This window comes from Balaenoptera borealis (assembly GCF_965194805.1).
Source record: "Balaenoptera borealis genome assembly, chromosome: 3".
Lineage (NCBI taxonomy): Eukaryota > Metazoa > Chordata > Mammalia > Artiodactyla > Balaenopteridae > Balaenoptera > Balaenoptera borealis.
The window spans coordinates 13653613-13676669 of NC_138866.1; the positions used below are offsets into that span (position 1 = coordinate 13653613).

General features: G+C 47.5%; 2 protein-coding genes across 6 annotated transcripts in view; one reads left to right on the forward strand and one right to left on the reverse strand.

Annotated features, from left to right (window-relative positions):
• The window catches only part of NRDE2 (NRDE-2, necessary for RNA interference, domain containing), a 47271-nt gene extending 36342 nt beyond the window's left edge, over positions 1 to 10929 (forward strand). Inside the window, exons 10-15 of one of the 5 annotated variants that reach the window (XR_014242217.1) lie at positions 1060 to 1446; positions 2225 to 3138; positions 4637 to 4775; positions 7984 to 8055; positions 8572 to 8786; positions 10483 to 10929. Coding sequence is in view for 2 of the 5 variants with exons in the window: in XM_082383660.1 (XP_082239786.1) it covers positions 1060 to 1446; positions 2225 to 3138; positions 4637 to 4775; positions 7984 to 8055; positions 8572 to 8697 (1638 nt within the window). In the remaining 3 variants the exon portion in view is untranslated. The other 4 variants (XR_014242218.1, XR_014242219.1, XM_082383660.1 and 1 more) reach the window with 4 other exon arrangements.
• PSMC1 (proteasome 26S subunit, ATPase 1) lies at positions 10645 to 22609 on the reverse strand. The gene is made up of 11 exons (XM_082383734.1): positions 22523 to 22609; positions 19301 to 19354; positions 18611 to 18707; positions 18053 to 18177; positions 17259 to 17444; positions 16942 to 17070; positions 15757 to 15853; positions 13377 to 13566; positions 12746 to 12897; positions 12007 to 12161; positions 10645 to 10999 (listed from the first exon to the last, which is right to left on the reverse strand). Exons 1-11 carry the CDS (start codon positions 22523 to 22525, stop codon positions 10865 to 10867), a joined length of 1323 nt encoding a protein of 440 aa, XP_082239860.1. The 5' UTR covers positions 22526 to 22609; the 3' UTR covers positions 10645 to 10864.
• Between the last annotated feature and the right edge of the window lie 448 nt (positions 22610 to 23057).

Here is a 23057-nt window from a genome sequence, read left to right on the forward strand (position 1 = left end):
GCCCTCTGGGCGGGAGGGAAGGGCCAGCTTCCAGGGGAATGGCAGCTCACGCTGCGACCCTGGTGAGGCGAGCCTGCGTGCTAGGTCCCCGCCCCGCTGAGCTGAAGTTTTCAGGCGGAGTGGGTGGGCTCTGTCTTTGGTGTTTGATGGCCTTACAGAGTTCATGGTCACCCTTCAGAAGTTAGTTCTCAAGGCTCAGCATTTTGGCAGTTTCCCGGAAGCTCATTTCTGGAGCACACTACTGCCGCGAGCAATTTCTTAGATTTTTTTCTCTAGTCAAAGCCTGGAGGAGAAAAAGCTTTCTGATTAGTTGATGGTTTTGATGAGCTGAGTCCCAGGCAGTCCACTTTTATTGTGCTCGTGTTTTGATTTCCTCTCTGCTGAGGGCCACAGAGACCAGTCAGATAAGCAGGACCTGAGACACAGGGTAGCCCCCGTGGCCTTACATTTTAAAGTTATTACGTGAAGTCAGCTACAAACAGTTACTGTTAGTATTAGCCTCTTATAATTGCTTTCAGCATGGTCCGTTGCTCCTGCAGTTTCCTTTTTACTGTGCTGCTGTTTGTGTATTTTTGAGCATATTTTTCATTTCCTGAAGCAATTTTGTACAAAGAAACCACAAAGTAGTAAAGTTCTTCTATCTTAAAATAAAAATTTTTCACAATTGTAACTTACCAAAGTAACTACAAAAGCAATTTTGTGAGTTCTCAGAAGTGAATGTAAAAAAAAAAAGAAGTGAATGTGATTTTAGATTTCCTGTGAATCCGTTAGGAGACTTTGAAAGTTTCCGCTTCGGTGGCCCCTCCTGTGGAGGATCCCCAGGAAGTGTGAGACGCTGCCGGCGCTGCAGGGCCCCGGCACTCACCCTCCCGCCCTCAGCTTGCCTTGGGACACCTCTAGCTTTTTTGCGTCTTGCAGACAACCTAGCTCCTGCCTGTTTAAAATTTAATTTGAATAATGTTGACTCGTAAGTATATCCCTATAAAAAGAATTGTGGAAAAAATTGTGAAGGCTTTTTTGTTTGTTGCATTCGGTCACTTGATTTTGTCTTCGTTGCAGGTGTTGTTTGATGATATTGGACAGTCTCTGATCCGACTTTCCAGCCCGGATCTTCAGTTTCAGCTGGTTGCAGCCTTTCTGCAGTTCTTGGGTGTGCCTTCCGGCTTCAGCCCTCCGGCCTCCTGCCTCTATCTGGCCATGGATGAGAACAGCATCTTTGACAATGGACTCTATGATGAAAAGCCCTTGACTTTTCTCAACCTTTCATTTTCCGGCGTCAGCTGTGTCGGACGCACGGACCAGCTGGGTTGCTGGCACTGGACCAGGGGTCACAGTCGAGAGGGCGAGGAGTTCATCCGCAGCCTCTTCCACCTCGTGATGCCTTTGTTTTCAGGCAAGGAGAGGTCTCAGCTCTGCTTCTCCTGGTTACAGTACGAGATTGCAAAGGTAACTCCGGCCTCCTCCTCCCCTGTGTGAGGACCTCATTTCCCGTCGCTGTTTGTCAGTGGGATGGCCAGGCTCTTGGTGTTCTTCAGGGCTCTGGGCCACAGCACCTCCTCCTTCGGGGCCCCAAAGGCACCGGGTGTGTGGCTGCCCCTTCTGAGGGGCCACAGGGAAGAGGAGGAAGGTGGGAGTGAGTCCAGCGCGTCAGTGACGGGAGCTGTTTGTTGTGTTGACTCTATTACCAGATGTCTGTGATTATGTGAGCAGTTAGTCGTAAGGACCAAGCTTAAGCTTAAGCCCGGTTAGAGGATTTAGGGGCTTATTAAAATAGATAAAATAAGCCACTTACTTATGCTGCTCTTCATTATCTGCTAGAAGTTCGTCTAGGGTTGACTCCTCTGCCCTCTGCTGGCCACCGGTTAGTATTGAATTATAATACCCAAAGTTCTGATGCTTTAACTGCAGATTGCACACACCAGGCTGTATTATTAAAATAGTTTCTGGTAAAATTTGGTGGTCATCTATCTTTGGAGAAGAACATTTGGAGTATATAAGCCTTCTTTGTAGGGATTTCAGATGGAAACCTAGATGTGTTCATTTTGGGGCTCCTGTGGCCCTGGTGGAATCCTGATTTGTTTCTCAGAGAGCCTAAGTGTTTAGGAGACACGTGATAAAGGAAGGCAGTGAAGGCGCCTTGTGTGGCTTTCTGCAGTTGACAGTACAAAGGGATGTCTTTACTATCACAGAGCACTTGGAGTCATTCTTTTCTTTTTACCTTTAGGTCGTTTGGTGTCTGCACACTAAAAACAAGAAGAGATTAAAATCACAAGGAAAGAACTGCAAAAAACTAGCCAAGAATCTCCTTAAGGAGCCAGACAACCGCAACAATTTTTGCCTCTGGAAGCAGTACGCGCATCTGGAGTGGTTGCTCGGCAACACAGAGGATGCCAGAAAAGTTTTCGATACAGCACTCGGCATAGCAGGGAGCAGAGAACTGAAGGACCATGAGCTGTGTGAGCTCGGTCTCCTCTACGCCGAGCTGGAGGTGGAGCTGTTGCCGGACGTGAGGGGGGCCGCCCCAGCCCGAGCCATTCACGTATTGACCGGACTGACCGAGAATGGGGCCTACGGGCCCTACACCGGGCAAGTCTCGGCCGTTCACATTTTGAAAGCTCGGAAGGCTTATGAACACGCGCTGCAGGACTGTTTGGGGGAGAGCTGTGTCTCCGATTCCTTTAGCCGCCTGATTAGCCTGGTTAAATGCTTTATGCTCTTCCAGTATTTGACCCTAGGGATCGACGCTGCTGTGCGGATATATGAGCAGGTACTTGCAAAACACCAGGTCTCTGTTTCCGCAGAGGGCCCTGGTCTGGAGGGCAGTGCCAGCCCGCAGAGCCTGAGCAGCGTCCTCGAGGCCGTCACCCTGACACACACGAGCCTGCTCAGGTTCCACGTGAAAGTCGCCGTCTACCCGCTGGCTCCTCTGCGAGACGCTCTCTCGGAGGCTTTAAAGTTGTATCCGGGCAACCAGGTTCTTTGGAGGTCATATGTACAGATTCAGAATAAGTCCCACAGTGCCAGTAAGACCAGAAGATTCTTCGATGCGATCACCAGGTCTGCCAAACCCTTGGAGCCGTGGTTGTTTGCAATTGAAGCTGAGAAAATGAGGAAAAGACTAGTGGAAACTGTGCAGAGGTAACTACAGAGCATCTTGTCCCTGTGTCCAGGAACCTTTACGCAATGCTTGCCGTGTTCCCACCACCCACTTGGCCTCCAGAATACAGAAATGAATGCGGCCCGGGCCTGGAACGCCTGCCGGGGGCTTCCTCCGTGTTGTAGAAAAACACGGTGAAAAAGGAATAAGAGACTTGCAAGTAGCAACACCTTTCGTCAGAGGCTCCTGTGGCTGTCTCCCTAGGCCGTGCTTTTTGGGATCCCTGAGCATTGCTTATGGTGCATGAGTGGTGACCGCCAGGTCTTCAGGTGTCTGAGAAGGTGTAGTAAAAGCATGGGGGTAAGAGCACAGGCTCTGGTGTTGGAATCTGGAGTCAAATCCCAGCTCTTCCACTTAGCAGCTGTGTGACCTTGGACAAGTCAGTTCATGTCTCCAGTAGGTTCCCCCTTCTGTAAAATGGGAATAAAGAACCTACCTCAGAGGGTTGCTGGGAAGGGTGAGTACCGAGCACAAAGAGAGTGCAGACTAATTACTAGCCTCTGTTATTATTACTGATGATAACAGTGTCATGTTTTAAATGTTTTTTTTTTTTTGGATACAGTATTTTACATCTGCAGGTTAAACGACAGGCTTGGGAACATATTGGCTTAGGCATCATTGTTCCTTCCAGAAGCTTTGTTGTTGCTTCACTCTGACCTTAGAAATCGAGTGTTCAGAATTGCCTCTAAATAGTATTTCTTTCTCTTTTTTTTTTATAAATTATTTTTCACTTTTCCTTCCTTCCTTCCTCCCTCCCTCCCTCCCTCCCTCCCTTCCTGCGTTGGGTCTTCGTTGCTGCACACGGGCTTTCTCTAGTTTCATTGCAGTGTGCAGGCTTCTCACTGTGGTGGCTTCTCTTGTTGCGGAGCACAGGCTCTAGGTGCGTGGGCTTCAGTAGTTGTGGCTCGCAGGCTCAGTAGTTGTGGCTCGTGGGCTCTAGAGCGCAGGCTCAGTAGTTGTGGTGCAAGGGCTTAGTGGCTCCGCGGCATGTGGGATCTTCCCAGACCAGGGCTCGAACCTGTGTCCCCTGCATGGGCAGGCGGATTCTTAACCCCTGAGCCACCAGGGGGGTCCAGAATAGTATTTCAGTTTACTTGTTTTTTACTTCTTCCATCAGGATTTTATTCACTCTACTTTCAACTGAAAGGTCTTTCCTTCCCATATGGTAAAATTTGCATTCTGCTGATGAAAGGGTAGGTTTTCCTTAGAAAACAGAGAAGCAGGGAGTTTGTGTGCCTTCTAGGCAGACCCAGTGTGGCGGAGACACCACAGCACCCTGGACACTGGCTTCCTCTGGCCCTGGAGGAGCCACATCATACTATATCCTGCACCCCCGTGTCCCCAGACCTGGGCGCAGCACTGCCTCCGATGTGCTCAAATCCAGTTGTCGCTGACGTCTGCTGTCACTGACGTATCTCTTCCCACTGCAACGTAGGTGTGGGAAGTTGTCTTGGAGTTACATGAGCTTTTGTCTTGCAGGGTAGACGGTAGAGAGGTCCACGCCACCATTCCCGAGACTGGCCTGACGCATCGGATCAGAGCCCTGTTTGAAAATGCGATGCGGAGTGACTACGGCAGCCAGTGCCCCTTACTGTGGAGGATGTATTTGAATTTTTTGGTAAGAAAAGATGCGGAGTTTTTGTGTTTACGCAGAGCTCTGCTTCCTCCTTCGCAAGTGAGCGGTGCGGGTGTCCAGCAGCCCGCGCCCTTCTCAGCCTTGGCTCATCCTGTGGGCGTCCTGGTGGGATGACGTCAGGTCTCTCAGGACGTGGGAGGGGTCACAAGTTGCCTTTTCTGCTGGAGCCTTTGGTAGAATGATCGCGAGGAGTGATGCCTGGGCTGTTCAGTGCAGCAGGATGTCATGTGGCTTTTTCCTAGTTGACTTCGCTGAGTCAACAACTTGGAAATGGTCTAAGAGCTTTCATTTGAAAGAGACCTAAATTTGTTGCCATTCTGCTTCTAAGAATTTCCAGGTCCTGATTCTGTTTTGTTACTAAAAGATAAGATTCAATCTGGAATGTGGTTTTTAAAATAGACCTTTGCAAAGCAACTTTGTTTTTACTTAAAAGTACCACAGTGATTGAACATGGTGAGAGGCCATTTAGTTTTGTTAATGTGCTGTGCAGGCTGAAAGGTGGTTCCTGGGCTTCATTCATGGAGTCTTCAATTGTCTGTGCCTTTGCTTAAAGGTTTGGCATTGGGCTGGGCCTCCTTTACTATAATACATCTACTGCCAAGTTGCGTGCTTTTTTAGAAAGTCTTCTAGGCCACTTGAGTGTTGTTTAGCTCAAGGCTATTAAATCATATCAAAGTGACCTCCATTGAATATTGTACCTTTCAGAAGCCAGGAGTGACCTTCCTTATAAATAAATATGTATCTCTCTGATTGTTTCCATAGGATAATTTCTCAGAAGTTGATCAAAGTATTTGAACATTTCCCATTGACATTTGACAGAGTCAGGTGTAAAGAGATACAGAGAGAGTAAGTTAGGGGTTAGGAGAGGTTTGGGCCTCCCCCATCCTCTTAGAGTCCAGAATTCATGGGGGAGCACCTCCCCTGATCTCTGAAAGGCCTGAGTAGCAGGGAAGGACGCATCTCAGGACAGCACACCCAGGACAAACGGGCACAATTTTGTGGGCAGAAGTCGGCATCAAGATGAATTACCACCAAAGTTTCTGTGTTTTTAATGTTTATTCTTCAGACTCAGAAGCTCAGATTTTACGTCTTGACTCCCTTGTGTGAAATGGAAACCTTCAGAAGTCCAGACACGCCAGCGTGGTGTCCGTGGGCACGCGCGGCCTGGATGCGGGCCCTGCCCGTTACCAGAGGAGGCCACTGGGGCGGCAGCAGGAGGGCTGGGTTCCCACTGAGCTCCACCCCTGTCGTCAGGCCCCTCACTGAAGGAGCACGCCAGATGCTCCCTAATGGTTCCAGCGCTAATACTCTGTGTCCAAGCCAATGAAAGACTTTAAATTTAAAAAGAGGGAGAGCTTGCACACTTCCAGTTTAACTTCTCCAGTCTTTTTTAGGTAGAGACAAATAGGGTGAAGTGCAAACGTGTAGTACTTTTACTGAGGATCTGCCATGAGCCAAGTCTGGGTGGACTGTAGACAGAAAAATTCTTGTTGACTTAGAAAAAAAGACTGGGACCATTAAGGAATGTCTGTCTTTTTGGAAAGATTAGCATCAGACCAAGAATTAATTAGAGCAGTGATTTCCCCTACCAGTTTCTGAGGCATCTGGGTGAGCTCCTAAACGCTTTGATAAACTCAGTGAAAAAATCAAATTAGGGCCAAAATGAGAGGTGTAGGCTCTGAGCGCCAGGAGAGGGCAGGACGCCGTGGGGCCACTGTGGAAGGGTGTGGCTCTGGTTCCCTGGAGGAGAAACGGTCACTCCCACGCTTTCACCTGGCGTTTAAGCCTTTCATACCTGATGCAGCAGAGGCGTTTTCCAGTGGCCGACTGATGAAGGAAATAGCAGAGGGCAGTTCTCATTTGAGGCTAGCCAACTTACGTACCTGGATTTGCTGGATTCCAGGGTTAACTGTGAGTCTCACAAATACAGTGGTTGAGAAAGTACAGGAATACAGTTTTTCTTCTTTCCAGAACAAACAAAGCCTTAAGCGTAGTTACTATTTTAGCAGAGGACATTGAAGTATTTTGGTGTGTGAAGGAAGGACAGCTCACACTGGCTTCTTGGGTATAAATTCAGAGGTCCAGCCTCAGAATGGCCGAGGCTCATACCAGGGAGGGAGGCAGGAGCCCCCCGGGCCACGCGGCTGACTCTGTGGATGGCACTGGGAGGGGGTGAGGAAGCCCTGCGCCTTGCCTGCCTGAAGGTTATCACAGATGCTGGTTACAGGCCAGAGTTACAGTCTTCCTGACTGTGGGAGTTAGCCTGAAAGATCTGAGAAGGAGGCGAGGCTGTCCTTGGTAGACAGAGGTCCTGAGCTGCGGATGGGGGTCTCTTGATGCCGCCCCCGCGTTTCTGAGAGGTCGGCCAACAGCCCTCACCGGTCCTGTGTGGACACCATGCCCTGGCTGCCTGGCGGGCAGAGCCAGCACCCGCTGGAAAGCTCTGCTGTGGGAGCGGGAAGTCGGGCGGAGGTGGGCGGGCAGGAAGCCCAGGAACAGACTTCAGCTCCGTGAGCTCGGCTTGAGCTCGGCTTGTGCCCGTTCACAGCTGCGGACGCCCGCCTGGGGAGCCTGCCCGTGGGTTGTGACTCCCTGGAGGAGGGACAGGTCCCTCCCTGGGACTTGGGAGAGGCCCGGGGATACGGAGGGCAGGACACACGCTGCTCCGGCTTCCACAGCAGGTGTGGGAAAAGCACCTGTGTGTGAGTTGATACAAGATATAAGGATTTTATATCTTAGTGTAAAAATGTGCTTAGATTGAAAACGTGCTGAATATCTGCATGCTCTGACTGAAATTTCTGACCCGAAATTTGCTTTTGATAAGGTTACTGACTCAGTAATCCTGGTCGCCTCATTTCTCTAAGATAGTTTTCAGAAAATGGCAAGTATTAAAGCAAACATCTTCTCTGTGTGAAGTTATCACCCTCACCTCACGCACAAGGCCTCGTTCTAGGCACTCTTAGTAATGCCAGGTGTGATGGCCCACAGTGATGGAGGAGATGAAAACAAGTCAGAAGTGTTAAAGGTCAACTCCAGGCCCACTGAGACACAGCAGTCGCCCCTGAGGGCATCCCGTGGTACGTGGACCCATACCACCCAACAGCCACTGTGGCAGTGCCCCGGGTGGACCAGTACCGGGATGGCCTTGGATTCTCTTTCATCGTTTTTGTATTTTTTCCCCTCGCCTCAGGTTTCCTTAGGAAATAAAGAAAGAAGCAAAGGTGTGTTCTACAAAGCACTTCAGAATTGTCCTTGGGCAAAGGTAAGTTCTAAAGGCCATGGTCTCTTCAGATTCCCAAGGACCTCCCTGCCAAGCCTCATCCAGTCAGTGTCACGGGGACAGGGCACTTCCCAGGCCTTTCCATAGTCAAAGTATCCCCTTTGGAGACTGAGGGGCATTTGTTTCCTTTCCCTGCTCTGGAGCTGGCGTTTCACGGGAGCGTTGCTGTAGGCAGCTGGTTCCCAACATTTGCCCAAAGCTCATCCCAGGTGCTGAGAGCGTTGGGATCCACGTGCCAGCTCTGCCCCGTACAGCCCAAGTCAGGAGACGTTCAGAGACCAGGCTGATGGTGACCGCAGTGTCTGCCAACAGCTGCTGGCCCCACTTTGGAAGAGAGGGTCTCCCTTTGAGTTTACTCACGTTCCCTCTGCTTTTGAGTTCCGTCCTTCCTGAAGCACGCCAAGGTGTTGCCGGGTTAGGACGGCAAGGGGAGCGTGGGCTGTGGCGGGGCAGCTGGAGGGAGCGCCGGCTGACGAGGGTGTTGCTCTCCGGCCCCAGGTGCTGTACCTGGATGCCGTGGAGTACTTCCCCGATGAGATGCAGGAGATCCTGGACCTGATGACGGAGAAGGAGCTCCGCGTGCGCCTGCCGCTGGAGGAGCTGGAGCTTCTGCTTGAGGACTAGCGACCAGGAGGGGAGTGGGGCCTGCCTCCGAGGCCTCGGCGCCTGCCCCGTGGGAGCCAGGAGACACCAGAAGAGACGGTGACACATGAGTGCGAGCGTGTTAAGACCTCTGCCTTTGGAGTTTCTTTCTTGATAGTTTGTGTCTGGGTTATTGGTCTCTCACCTCTTGCACATTTTTTGCGTGTGCAAATGACACAAAAGCCATTGTTTTGCATATTATATATGTGTGTATATATGTGCATAGACAGGAATCATGCTAAGTGATAACTGAACCTGTCATGGTTGGTGTGTGAGTTCTCGTTTGGTCCACTCTTCCCCTGCCCAGCCAGCGCCAGCCCTGCTGGGGTGAATGTACCTTCTCGGTTGGCATCCTTGGTGGTCCTGCCAGGTCTCCTGGGTCTTGCAGTCAAAAAAAATGTCTGGTTACTCAATACTAGGACTTCCTCCCCTGGGCTGGTTAGCAGAGATTTTGCCCTTATCTTCAGACCAGAGCAGTGGGGAGTCGTTTAAAACTTGGTATTCTCACCTGTATCAAATGTGTTGAGTTCGCATTACTCCCTGAACCCTATTCAGTGACGTCCTCGACTATGGCCTGAGCAGCCAGCATCGCTTGGGAGCAATGTAGACCCTCAGGCCCCTCCCCAGCCCTGCTGTCAGAACCTGGGCTCTAATAGGACGCCCTGTTAGGGGACTCTGTGTGTACATTACCGCATAGAAGGCACCGCCTGAAGAAATAAGGACCCCGCTGCAGGGGAGCTCACCAGCAGCCACTGTCGTGGAGAATGGAGCGAGCTCCTTCCTACCAAACCCAGCGCTGCCTGTGACACGGGCCGAAGGTGGCTTTCAGCGGTGTTGGCCACGCTCTCATTCTGATTGATTGCCAGGAACTGAGTTACATTTGACTGAGAGGAAATTGCTTTATCTTCTCTGAGGTCCTGCTTTTTAAAAAGTGGACAGCTTCTCTCTGGCTTTTTTCTTTTTTTTTAAAATCATGCTCTCTAGAATTGCTGAAAGCCTATTTCCTTGGCACCTCATCCTGAAAAGCCAGTGCTGTGGAATAGAATTTTGGCTAGAAATCGATGGACACTGGTTGGGAAAAAGCAGCAGAGGGCAGCACAGCTACAGCAGCGGTCCCCAACCTTTTTGGCACCAGGGACCAGGGACCGGTTTTGTGGAAGACGGTTTTCCCACAGAAGGTGGGGTGGGGGGGAGGGAGATGGGGGATGGTTCAGGCTGCAGTGCGAGCAATGGGGAGCGGCAGATGAAGCTTCGTTCACCTGCCACTCACCTCCTGCTGTTCGGCCCGGTGGTTCCTAACAGGTGGAGGCCTGGGGACTCCTGAGCTAGAGCACTTTCTAAAGAGCGTCTCGGAGCACCCAAGGAAGTTGGCCATTGAAGTGGAGGCTTTCCTTGATCTGCCCCACTTACAGGCTTTGAGATAGATGGAACTGTTCTGAAAGGAGAGAAGAGCAGGAAATAGACAAAGAAAGGGAAGGGGAAGCTTGACACATTTCTGAACACTCTTGGGAGGGACCAGGTTCTGAACCCGAGAACAAGGGAGGGCAGGGCTGGTATGGGACTCTTCGGCCCTGCCCTTTTGAGGCCTCTTGTAGGAGCCTCGGTCTCTTAGCAACAGCGACACCTCCTTCCTGCCTCCAGAGCGCTGAGAGCCCGCATGCTCCACAGACCTTCCAAAAGGGAAGCCACGGCCGTAGGGACTCAGCTCTTGTTGCTTAAACAACAAGATAGCCGGCTATTTACTTATGATTGTTGCTTTCCCATCAGCTGCTGTTGAACAACTGCCACCAGCTCTGGGGGTGTGACGGGGCAGCAGGTATTGAAGTCTGCAGTCCTTTTGGTCAGCCAGCTTCCCTAACAAACACCCGGATCCACCGACTTGCTGCTGCTGAGCGGCCGGTGTGGAGGGCCCAGAAACAGGATTCAGTGTTTGAGAGAGAGCACGCTTTATTGGGAAGAGAGCAGTGCACGCGACCCACATACGAAGAGGGCTGGATGGGCCTCCTACCCATCGTGCTCAGAAGGTACTCGGGGTGCTGTGCTAGTGAAGAGCAACCGGAACGTGGACTCCTGGGCAACTTCCCCAACCTCACACCTCTGAGGGGGTCGACACACTGCCAACCTTTTCCTGGAAGGCAACTGTGGTCCACTAGAGATAGAGCCCCTCAGGGGTGCCTTCTTGTTTTTTATAAAGAACATTTTCTTTAGACTTTTTGAAGTCTTCATTTGTTACTTTCATCCTACGTTCTCTCAAGGCCATCAGACCAGCTTCCGTACAGATTGCCTGTAAGAAGAAACAGTGTGTTCAGAAAGTGAAATCCTTTTTATGCTAACGATTGAGAGAGTGCTATTTTGAAATCTGGTGTAGGCACCCAACCTAAACACGAAGTTCTCAAACCATTTGGGAATGATTAGATTTTTAAAATGTTTTAAACATTCTAATTATTTTCTCAAAGGACCTGAGGTGGCTTAAACTGGGAATATTTCACTAAGGAAGAGGACTGGCTCAGGTTCTAACCCGCCGTGTGGCCTGGCAGGTCAGTAAGTTCTCACAACCTTGCTTTCATTAAACGGAGTGATCTTCCTAAGAAATAGATAAAATTATTCTAGAAATTTAGAGCCCAAACAGAGTGTACATCCATTTCATTTACCTATAGTCAGAAGAGAACTTGTATTTTCTGGTTAAATATTTACAAGTTTCAGTACAGTATTTATTCTAATATATTTATTTTCTCAATAATTACTTGCCAAAAGTAAAACAAGAACCCAAGCAACATGATATGATACAAACACAATCCTGTCTTTGAAGATTCTATCTGGTTATGGCCTTTAGGATATTTATTTCAGATGGTTCAGAAAAGAGTGTGCTCTGCATACAGAGAGAAGAAACAGGTAAAAGGGTAACATTTGGTAAATGGGGGTGATGAGCATGTGGGCGTTTTTGTTGCAACTTTTCTGAAGGCTTGAAATTTTTCTAAATAAGAAGTTGGTACAGAATTTTAAGGTAATTTAAATTTTAAAAAGAGAGATTTACTCCCCAACTGAGACACTAACCTAGTTCTACAGATGCCAGGGATACGCAGTTCAGTGCAGGCACCAGCGTGAAACAGCCTGTGTGTGCCGCCCCTACCTAACCGTGGCATCAACCCACGTCCTCCCCCAGAAAGCAGGCTGTGGCCGTATTCAGTGCTGCCAGACCTTGCTTTAAACTCTGGTCATCTGGGAAGAAACGTCCAAACTCATACACACATACGATAAAATAAAGAGGTACAATCCAGCGCAGGTCCCCACCTTGATGTCGGCACCAGAGAGGTCATCCTTAGCCATGATCAGGTCGTCCAGGGTTACGTCGTCGGCTAGTGTCATCCTGCTCGTGTGGATCTGAAAGATGCGCTTCTTCGTCTTTTCATCGGGCAAGGGGAACTCGATCTTCCTGTCGATGCGGCCTGTGGGTATAAAAGGTTTTCAGTCACACCCCTGGGCGCCCCGGGAGAGGCCTTAGTCTCCTCACACGAGTGGTCTCAGTCACATAGCGTCCTATGGAAGGAGGTCCAGATCTTAAAAAGTGAACACTCATGTCTGTAGTTTGTAAATATCAACGTTTGAATTCATCTCATTTACAAAATCCTCTCTGCTCTGGTACTTTGAGAAACAAACGAAAGGAGCGATTCCTAAATGGCACAGTTAGTGGAAAAGGAGAGATCGATCAATCATGTTAAAAACATTACAAAAGACAGTAAAATTAGCTACTGCTTCTTTTGGTACTACCTGAATGTAAAAAATGGACCTGAGCTATCATGAATTATTTCTTTAAAAAAAAAAAAAAAAGGCATCTCGAGGCTGAAGGAGCCAAGCTACACAGACTACATCATGATTATCTCAAGGGAACACAGTTTTGGTGAATTATTCTAAGTTTCAAGGCAGTATTTGCCATACACGTATCATTTATATTCTCCCCAAAGTGCTCCTAAGAAATACAAATCCACATAAGGACGTTCATTCTCCACAATGAAACCAAAGCAAACGTGACCTGGTCTGATAAGTGCTGGGTCCAAAGTCTCTATCCGGTTTGTGGCCATGATGACTTTCACGTCTCCCCTTGAATCAAACCCATCCAACTGGTTCAACAGTTCCAACATTGTTCGCTGAATTTCTCTCTCACCACCGGAATTTGAGTCATACCTTTGGAAAAGAAGTGAGGGAGAAGTGAAGACCCAACTGATCTCCTGTTAAAGGGGATTACAAAACACAGGTCTGTCTCAGCCTATATGTCACACCCTCCCAAAGCCCAAGATGAACACCACATTATTTTCTTCGTAGCGGTTTTCATGCCTGAAATTATGTGATTTATTCAGTCTCCACGATTGAGCTCCTCAAGGGCAGAGACTCATCCTCATGGCTGTGTCTCCAGAGTCAGGATGGTGCCGTGCTCAGAGCAGGTGCTCAAGGCATGGCTACTGACTGACCAATCAACTGCCGGGTAGTTGTTACCTGGCACGTGGGAGAGCAGAGCCTAAAGCATCCATGGAAGCAACCCAGTAGGGACGGTGGCAAACCAACATGCAGGCCATGTAGGGAGTGCCCAACGATCGGTCATTCTCAGAGAAGAGCCATATGGCTTTTACCTCTAGATAACACAAAAGAGGTAAGAGAAAGTCTACCTTTTCGTCCCAATAGCATCAATTTCATCAATAAACACGATGGACGGTGCATGTTCTTCAGCAACTCGAAACAGTTCCCGAACAAGTTTGGGCCCATCACCTAGGTACTTCTGAATAAGTTCAGAGCCAACCACTCTCAAGAAAGTGGCCGAGGTTTGGTTTGCTACTGCTTTGGCTAGTAAGGTTTTACCTATTTTAGATTGAAAGAGAAAAAGGGGGGAAAAAAATCTCAAGTGCTGTTTTAACTTTAAAACCCTTATTATCACCTTAAAAAGACATCAAGAATGGGTGGATCCCTCTATGAAAAGCATTCTGTTCTCCAAAGCAGACAAGAGGAAATTCAAAAAAACCTAAAAAACATATTTTGATTATTTTTAACCATCTTCCTAAGTTCATCATGATAATGTCAGAAAATACTTTTTACTGCAAGTTATTCAAAGTTGCATATAATATTAACCTGACCTAATGCAACCAGGGTTAGAGAACCAAACTCAGCTCCTACAAAACTATCAGTGATGAAATAAAGGCCTGGGAGCCCTAGGTTTGACTGAAGGACACACAGTGTCCCTGAGCAGGGCCTGCAGTGCCCTGGGGCTACCTGAAGACGTTGCTGTGGGCTTGCCCCAGGGCTCAGTCAGCTGAGCCAAGACCAGATCCTGATGAAGCCCACAGCTGAGAGCTGCTCAAAGCTCAAGAGACTTTTCTCTTTGTGGTGTGCCCTTATGGGACGTTCCCCACTGATCTCAGGGAAGACCTGACATTTCCAACCCTGCTCTGTTCCCTGATATTCCTCCTAGATCAAGAACAAGAGTAAGCAAAGAGTACCAACTTGAGAACTTCAGAGCTCAAGACCATGGCCCCTTTGATGGTGAGCGCTGGGCGGTCACCTCAGGACACAGGGGCAGTTAGAGGCAGAGCTGGCACGAGGACCACCCTTAGGCCTGTAACGGGAAGGGGAGGAGGCCGGCAGGCGAGTGAGTGAGTGACACGAAAGATTTCGTGCAAGTGGGAAGGAGGACAGGGAGTTAAGCTTCGCAACAAGACAGGGCGATGGTGTTCCCTCAGTCGGGCAGTCAGAGTGGCAGGCTCAAAGGCTTAATAGAAGGCCGGACTGCTCCCTGAGGGCATCATTTAAGGATGGCTGACAGAAGACCAAAAGGACCTTCTAAGTGGATGGGATCTTACCGTCCAGAAGCAGCCAAGTTCAGCTGCTGGGATGTTCAGTGGCCAGAGGGATCCCTGAACCAGTCTCCTCTTCCTCCCAACAGGGCTGACACCCGGTACTTCACTCTAGCCCTTGTCAGCACCTGTGCCCCAAAGAAGGCTCACGGCTGTGGGTCAGAAGGCCTGTGTTCCAGCTCCAGCCCTGGTACCAGTTCAATTCCCAGAGCTAATGGGGCCTTGGGCTAGTCGCTGGCCTCTCTGAAACTCACTTCCCTGGGCTGTAAAATGACAGGCTGCAGTAGCTCCCTGCCTCAGGGTACAGCTGGCTCCCTGTCCCTCCAGCGTGGGCAATCCTCAGTACAGACCCTCTTGGCAACATGGCTTCAGTTCACGCAATCAAATAACCTCTCTTCCTTTGGAATTTACATAGCAATGACTATACAACTTACTCAGGTCAACTTACTGCATAATGAACCCGATACGTATATGCATTTTTATCTTTATCCATTTATTCATCCAATGTTAGACTCATTCAGTACCCATGGACCAGGAGGGGGAACCTAATCTGAACAGCACAGGATAGCTTTTAAAACAGTGGTCGTCCACCAGGGTGCTGATGCTTGGCCACACTCCAGATGAACAGATCAGAATCTTCAGGGATGGGAGCAGGCATCAGTATTTTTTAAAGCTCCCAAGGTGATTCCAATGTACAGCCAAAGTTGAGCACCCTGTTTATTTTTATTTTTTCTTACAAAATATTTTCAACAGACATTACTCTTTAAAATATTTAAAAGCATTATGTTTTATAACACATAAATCTAGCACATTTGAGTATACAGCAGGTGTGTTGGGGAACTGGAAATGCATTCACATTGAGCAGGCATTTTGGGGGGGGGTTGCCTACTGGTGTTTATCTTCTGTTGTAATCCCTACTATTGTTTTTAACACATTAACTCTGTTAAGTCTACAATTACAAGCCTAAGATAGTTCAGTTTCTTAGTACACCTATTATACAGAAATATATACTTTCGTGCAATAGGTATGTTTCCAGAGGAGCTGCTTATTCAGAAATGTCCATCATGCTGCTTAGAGCACATTTTCAAACTAAGGAACTGTGGCATCCTCACTCAACAGCTAAGTCACTATAACCAGCTAATGCTGCTGCTCAAGAGATGAGCTCAGTGCCTGGAAAGTGACCAACACAGAGCACACATACCTGTGCCAGGTGGACCATACAGAATGACCCCCTTAGGGGGCTTTATACCCATCTCTTCATAATATTCAGGATGAGTGAGTGGGAGCTCCACAGATTCCTAAAGAAAACAGACACTTGGTAAAAATAAAAGGCTTTCTTACTGAAATTTATCAGATTCATTCACTGACATCATGGGTACATCTCACTTTCAACAAAAATAAGCTAAAATTTCAATTATTCTTGTTAGAGACAATGTTTGACTTCCACCAGCAGCAAGGACATATTGAAGAGGACCTCTGTCCTGAGCTCCCGGCACCCTTCCCCTCTTCCTAATAGCACCCAATTTCCCTTTCATTTCCCAGTAAAAGTCAACCTTGAGTAACACTTAAGCGCTTCCTGAGCAAAAGAAACTTAAAGCTAAAATTCACCCTTTTCAATGAAACTGCAGGCAGGAGCTGGCAAGATTTTCTGTTGTGACCACCTAGGGATATGATGGCTATTTCCCAGCTGTCTGAGAGTCACCAGTGGAGATCTGTGATCACTCTGAATGACCTCCATGCAGATGAAAGAACCTGCAGAGGGCTGGCCCACCACGCGCCCCTGACCCCAGGACCATGGCAGGAGCTGGGGGTAACGTTCTAGACCCCAGCACTGTGCAAGTGTATGCCACTCACCCTACCCCCAGACATCACTGGAGGTTTCTGGATAGCCACAGCTGAAGTCAATACGATTGGAAACATGTTCACACAGATAATTATTAAACATTACATGTAAAAAGTATTAAGCTACTGCTGCTGCAAGAACTATCATACAATTTATACTTACTTCTATTACCTAACTCAGTATTAACAACACAAAACACAACCACTAGCAAGGTCTGAGTCAGTTACTGGTCTGATCAATAAAGAAAAAATAAAACATGCAAAACAACTCCAAGCACCCTAAATAAGACAGCAGTAAGAAACTAAAGGTCTAAAAACCCAGAGCTCAGGACTTCCCTGGTGGTCCAGTGGTTAAGACTCCAAGCTCCCAATGCAGGGGGCCCAGGTTCAATCCCTGGTCAGGGAACTAGATCCCACATGCATGCCACAACTGAAGAGCCTGCATGCCACAACTAAGACCTGGAGCAGCCAAGTAATTAAGTAAATAAATAAATATTTTAAAGTAAATAAATACTAAAAACCCAGAGCTGGTTCCTCGACATACCTTAATTTCCTGGATTTGGTTGTCTAACCCCCCAATATCAGCATATGTCTCCTGGGGGGCCTTTTCCACCTTCATCACTGTGACCAAGGGATCCGTGTCATCCATCAGCACCCCTATCACAGCATGCACCTAACAGGGAACATTAAGCTTTAACACAGGAATGTGAGGTTCACACAATCCACTTACAATGAAATGGCAATCACAGAATTTTCTCTACCCCTTGGAGTGCTCTGGTGATCTACTTCCACAGGACCGGTGGACGGATCTGCAAGGAAGAAGAAAGCACTCCAATGGGCTTTCTTAGGCTATCAACTTACCTTGTGGTTGAGCAGGACCGAGCAGCCCGGTTCCAGCAGATCCTTGTCTACAAATGAAAGAATGCTGACGTAGTGTTCTGAGCCCACAGACGTAGACACGATGGCATGATTGTCATCAATGATCTCTTCCAAGGTTCCTACCGACATTGGGGTCCCCCTCAGATCATCCACCTTTGATCTTTCCTCCTACATAAGAGTAGGCCAAGAAGGAAAAGCAGATTAGACCTAAAAAGTAGACGATGCTGACAGTTCACTAGATTCACAAAGCAGTTGGTACTTTTCAAAGGCAGCTAAGGATTTCCCCAGTAGCGCAGTGGTTAAGAATCCGCCTACCAATGCGGGGAACACGGGTTCGAGCCCTGGTCTGGGAAGATCCCACATGCTGTGGAGCAACTAAGCCCGTGCGCCACAGCTACTGAGCCTGCACTCTAGAGCCCGAGAGCCACAACTACTGAGCTCACGTGCCACAACTGCTGATGCCCGTGCGCCTGGAGCCTGAGCTCCGCAACAAGAAAAGCCACCGCCATGAGAAGCCTGCCCACCGCAACAAAGAGTAGCCCCTGCTTGCCGCAACTAGAGAAAGCCCACGCGCAGCAACGAAGACCCAATGAGGAAGACCCAACGCAGCCACCAATCAATTAATAAATTTAAAATAAAAAAAAATTTTTTAAAAAGGCAGCTAAATAATGATTCATTAAAGCCAGAAAATGAATTTCATTTATTCATTAACAGTTTTAAGTTCTAAGTAGAACTCAATTTGTAAAAAAGCAAGTTATAGTAATTTCTCAATTTACCTCTTGCTTTTCTTCTAAAGGCTTCATTTGTTCCTGATTTCTAATGAATTCTTCCTCCATGAGAAGATAGTCTTTAATTCTCTCTAACTTCAATAATTTTAACCGGCACTGAGTGTGAGGTGTCACTGTAATTAAAAAAGAAAGTTTTATTATACTTGGAGCTTGAAGTTTGCAATTAATTCGGTTCATCCTTAAGAACAAAAAGAAGTTAACACTTAAACTTATTTTAGTTGGACAGACACTGAAAAATTCAAAGTTTGGTGACCCTAAGTAAGCAGGTGCCCAAATGCAAAGGGGAGAGGGATTTTGTGTATTGGGTTGGCCAAAAAGTTCATTCGGATTTTTCTGTAACATCTTACAGAAAAATAAGATATCCTTATTTGGATATCCTGTGTATACTGTTAAAACCAAAATATAGCTTTTATTCCAAGCTAGAGAATGCCCCACAAAGTCACAGACCTAGAGCTTCAACCACGCCCTATTTCCTGTCTCCACATTCAGACCTCTAAGCTACACACACAGAGACAGTCCCCCTAGGAATTGGAACCATGTCATTACCCAGGGGCAGTTTGCTGGCAGCATCTGGTCCCTTTGTTTTCTTCTTCTTTTTCCCCACTCTAGTTGGTACAGGAGGTTCATATTTCTTTTTCTTGTCCTTGAGTTTTCAGAATAGCAAGGGAAAAAAATCACACAGAAATCATATTAAAACACTTACGCGGGACCATCATCTATTTTCAGGTAATATAATTTTCCTCATCTTTTAGGATGTTATTAAAAACTGTCCTAAAAAAACCCCAAAATCTGTTTTTACATTCCTGCAATGTTAATAAGTGAATGTAACTGATCCTTCTTTATTACAATGCACATTGATAGATCATTCAATAAGGAACAGAGGTCAGAATTCAGAATTATATGCCAGAAGTCTGAGGTGAAATGATTTGACACAATTCTTCACACCTAAGGATATTAAACACTAAAATCACAGGCAATTTATTTTAACACTTCTATAACGTTATTAATTTTACACCTTTAAAAATCATTAATTCATAAATACCTACGTGATGGTCAATAATCTTTTGTAAAACACAAAAAGGGTATTGTATCTGTAGGCTAGGCTGGTTAAATGAATAGAGATCATTTATTTTGCATTTTAAAATTCATGAATCCCCAAAGAACTTCTCAGCTGAGATCTGACATTTTCCTCAATTTACTCACATGACAGACATATCTGGCTTCTTATTTATTTACCTTGTCATCCTTCTTTCCACCTCCAGGACCATGACCACCACTCTGACTCTGACCCTGAAAAAAAGAAAAAAAATTAAGACAGAGGTATAAATTCAGAATATGATCACTTCAAAAAACCCTTCTTATTCTCCTGCAATTCTAAGACACCAACACTTCCCCTCATTTTAACATTTCTGAACTCAAGATATACCTTGCAGTCAACATGTACATTTAATGTGGCAGAATTTCTTTTTCCTGAAAAGCTGTTAGTAGATCAATGGTGCACCTTGCCACAGACTGCATCTTAAATCAAGGACAACTCTATTAAGAAACAGATATAACTAATGTGTCATTATGAGACTAAGATCTTAAGACCACCCCTTCTTGAGGGGAAGGTATAGAGCTTGACACTCTCTAACATAAAACTACCTGGCTGAGGCCACCAAGAGTATATTTCATGAAATTGGGCCATGAAAGCTAAATCATTTAACCTACTCAACAATCACTCCTTACTAGGATCACACCAAGATCCAGGAGACTTTCCTTTCAATGGCAGCTTAAATATCTCCCATCCCTAAAGACTGGGGCGATTGGGCGGGTCCTTCTTCCCAATCTAAAAAGTTGAATCACCTTAAGCTATCAAGAACTTAGTGTATTAATAAGTTCAGTGGGATTTCTGACTTTAAAACAGACCCTTCAGTTACAGGACAATGTTTCACACAGAGCAGTGTCTCAGAAATGACGGCATTTGAAATAAGCAATAGTGAATTTACTTGATTAGAGGGGCCCTCTGTCCCCTTAAATCACTTCCTCTAAATTAATACAGCACCAGCTTCATTATCAGGACAAAACAACCCTCTCATCGTTACCTGAAAGAGTTAAAGTCAAATCTATTTCCCAACATGCAGGATTCTTAAAACTTTGCACTTTATTCTGAAGAAGGTAATTAAGGGCTCTGAGAAATTTTGGGAAATAGAATTAGTTTTACTGCAATAAGCAGTCCAAATTGCAGGCCTTTCACAATCAATTACACCCCTGAGGAAGTGTGCTGTTGGCTGGGGCAGTTGATGTCTGAGGTGGGTTTACGATGCGCCTAAGTCTGCACTAGACGTTCTCCTTCACTAGCGCGTTAATCCCGGACAATCCTTCAAGGTAGGGTTCATTACTACTACTTTCTAGATGAGGAACTGCAACAAGCCTAAGAACATGGGCTAAGGAAATAAATGTATCCAGGTTTGAATTCCGACTTCATTCCTAATAGGCTGTGTGACCTCAGGTAAGTCAAGTCACCTCTCTGAGCCTTGGTGTCCTTAACTGGAAAGTGGGGATGGTATTAGCTCCTATTTGTTGCTGAAAATGAAGTAATGCACGTAAAACACTTCAAATTTGCATGACTCATAGTACCTACTCAGTACAATATCATCGGCGAATAAGAAATGTCAGGGTCAGGACTTTGTCAGTCTGGTTATAAAGTCTGGGCTCTGAAACACATCCACTCTGCTTCAGTTCTTCACTCTCTCTTCTGTCCACACCCTGTCTCTGTTTTTGTCCAGGCCATCGTATCTTATTGGGGCTCTAGTCTCCCAACTGAGATTTCCAGGTCTAGTTTCTTCCCTCACCAATCCAATTATTACCGCCTACAACAAAGAGCCTATCCTTTAAATCTCCTCAAAAACCTTCAACTGCTCCCAAACTCTTTAGCTTGGCATAACTGGCCCTTGCCAAACTGGCTGCAACTAATTTTCCCAGGTTCATCTACCTTTCCCATTATCCCGCAAGTCTGGCCCCACTGGAGGACGTTTTCCTGAGTCGGTCCCGAACTTCTTCATGTCTGGGGCGTTTACATGATGTTTCTCAGTCTCAAATAATAACAAGTATACGCGTTACACTATATGCCAAGCAGTGCGCTAAACATTCTCAGGGTATCATCTCCTTTATTCTTACAGACGCTATGAGGTGGGCACCATCATTACCCCTAGTTTACAGATAAGGAAATGAAGGCTGAGAGAGGTTAAGTGACTTGCCTGTTGTCACAAAGCTGTCAGAGAGGTAGCCAGGAATCACACTCAGGTCCACGGGACACCAATACCTGTGTTCCTCTACTGCCTGGATTACCAGTACCTCATAGCAAAGACCGACAGGGTTTGTGTTCTAGCACAGCCGCTTACCCTGTCTCAGTTTCCTCCTTGGTAAGCTGAGGATAATAATAATTACCTCAAGGGACTGTTGAGAAGAATAATGACCAAATGCTGGAAAAGTACCTGCCACGTGTTTATCATACCTAGAATACTGCTACCCCAAAGTCCTTCTAAGACCTGTACGACTGTGGTCGGGGCTTCCTGCTGTTCACGATACAGGCCAAACACATTCCCATCTCAGGCCCTTTGCACTCGCTGTTCCTTCTGCCTAGACCAGTTTCCCACACGTATCTGCATAAGCCACTCTCTCATTTTATTTAGATCTCTGCTCAAATCTCACCTCCTCATCGGGGCTCGCTGACATCCTATGTAAAATAGCCACCCCTCCCCATCCTATCCCCTTCTACAGAACAGCCCTAAGCGACGGCCACCCGCCCCGACGTCATATCACATATTCCTTCCTCTATTTTTTGTCTGCCTTCTTGAGAATGTAAGCTCCAAGAGGCAGAGACTGGGTCAGTCATGCTCACCCCCTGTATCCCCAGCGCCTAGAGCAGAGCCTGCGCCCTCCCTCCGCCAAAGTGCAGCATCAATCCGCGAACTAATGAATACATGCTAGCTGCTTTTATTATTACTAACGCACCACGGGACCTTTCCCTCCGAGGTCCACCTGTTAGAAAAGCATCTTAAGGCCTCCGTCAAATGCCTCCAACTCCGGGCGGTCTCCCACGACTCGCTCTCCCTCCTCAGCTGGAGCGAATCCCTCCCTCCGCTCAAGCCGCACATCCCTCCACTTGCGCGGCTCCGAAAGCACTCGTCCCAGTTACTCGAGGAGGCTCCCGCCGAAACACCCCGCGCCGGTTGGCAGAGCCCTGGCCGGCGCAGGAGTGAGGCGGGGCCACCTGACCCGCTCCGCCGCCCCCGTGGCCCGCCTGGGGGACCCTCCGTGCCGAACCCCGGCCCCGGCGCCCCGGGATAAGGCCCGCCCCAGGAGACCGGGCCGGCGGGTGGACCGAGTGCCTCCGGCAGCCGCCTGGTTCTCGCGCCTCGGGTCGCCTCGACCCCGTCGCACCGCCACTACCAGCCGAAACCCTTAGTCACTCACCATCTTGCTTCGGCCGCTCGAGCCGCCGCTGCCGGAAGTGCACCGCGTCGGCGGCCCGTCAGAGGCGGAAGTTGACGAGGGACGCCACGGAGGCCGATAGGAACCAAATCCCGCACGCACCAACCTGCGCTCTCGGGGCTTGTGCGAGCGGGTGGGCAATGATGCGCTAACTTACAAGCGAGATTTGAGCCTTATAAATATTTCACTTGAAAAAAAATTTAAATCGCAGTTATTAGGTTATTGTCAACAACTTAAGACTAGCTTGATAGCTTGATATCTAACACCATCCATTTGAAAGTTATGTACACAGGTTCTTTAGCATTGAAAAATGTTCTCCCCATGATATAGCCGAAAAGGGATTAATATCCAAAATATATAAAGAACTCATACAACTCAACGATAAAAAAAATAAACAACCGATTAAACTGCAATGAGGTATCACCTCACACCTGTCAGAATGGCTATTATCAGAAAGACAACAAACACCAAGTGTTAGTGAGGATGGGGAGAAAAGGGAACCCTCATGCACTGTTGG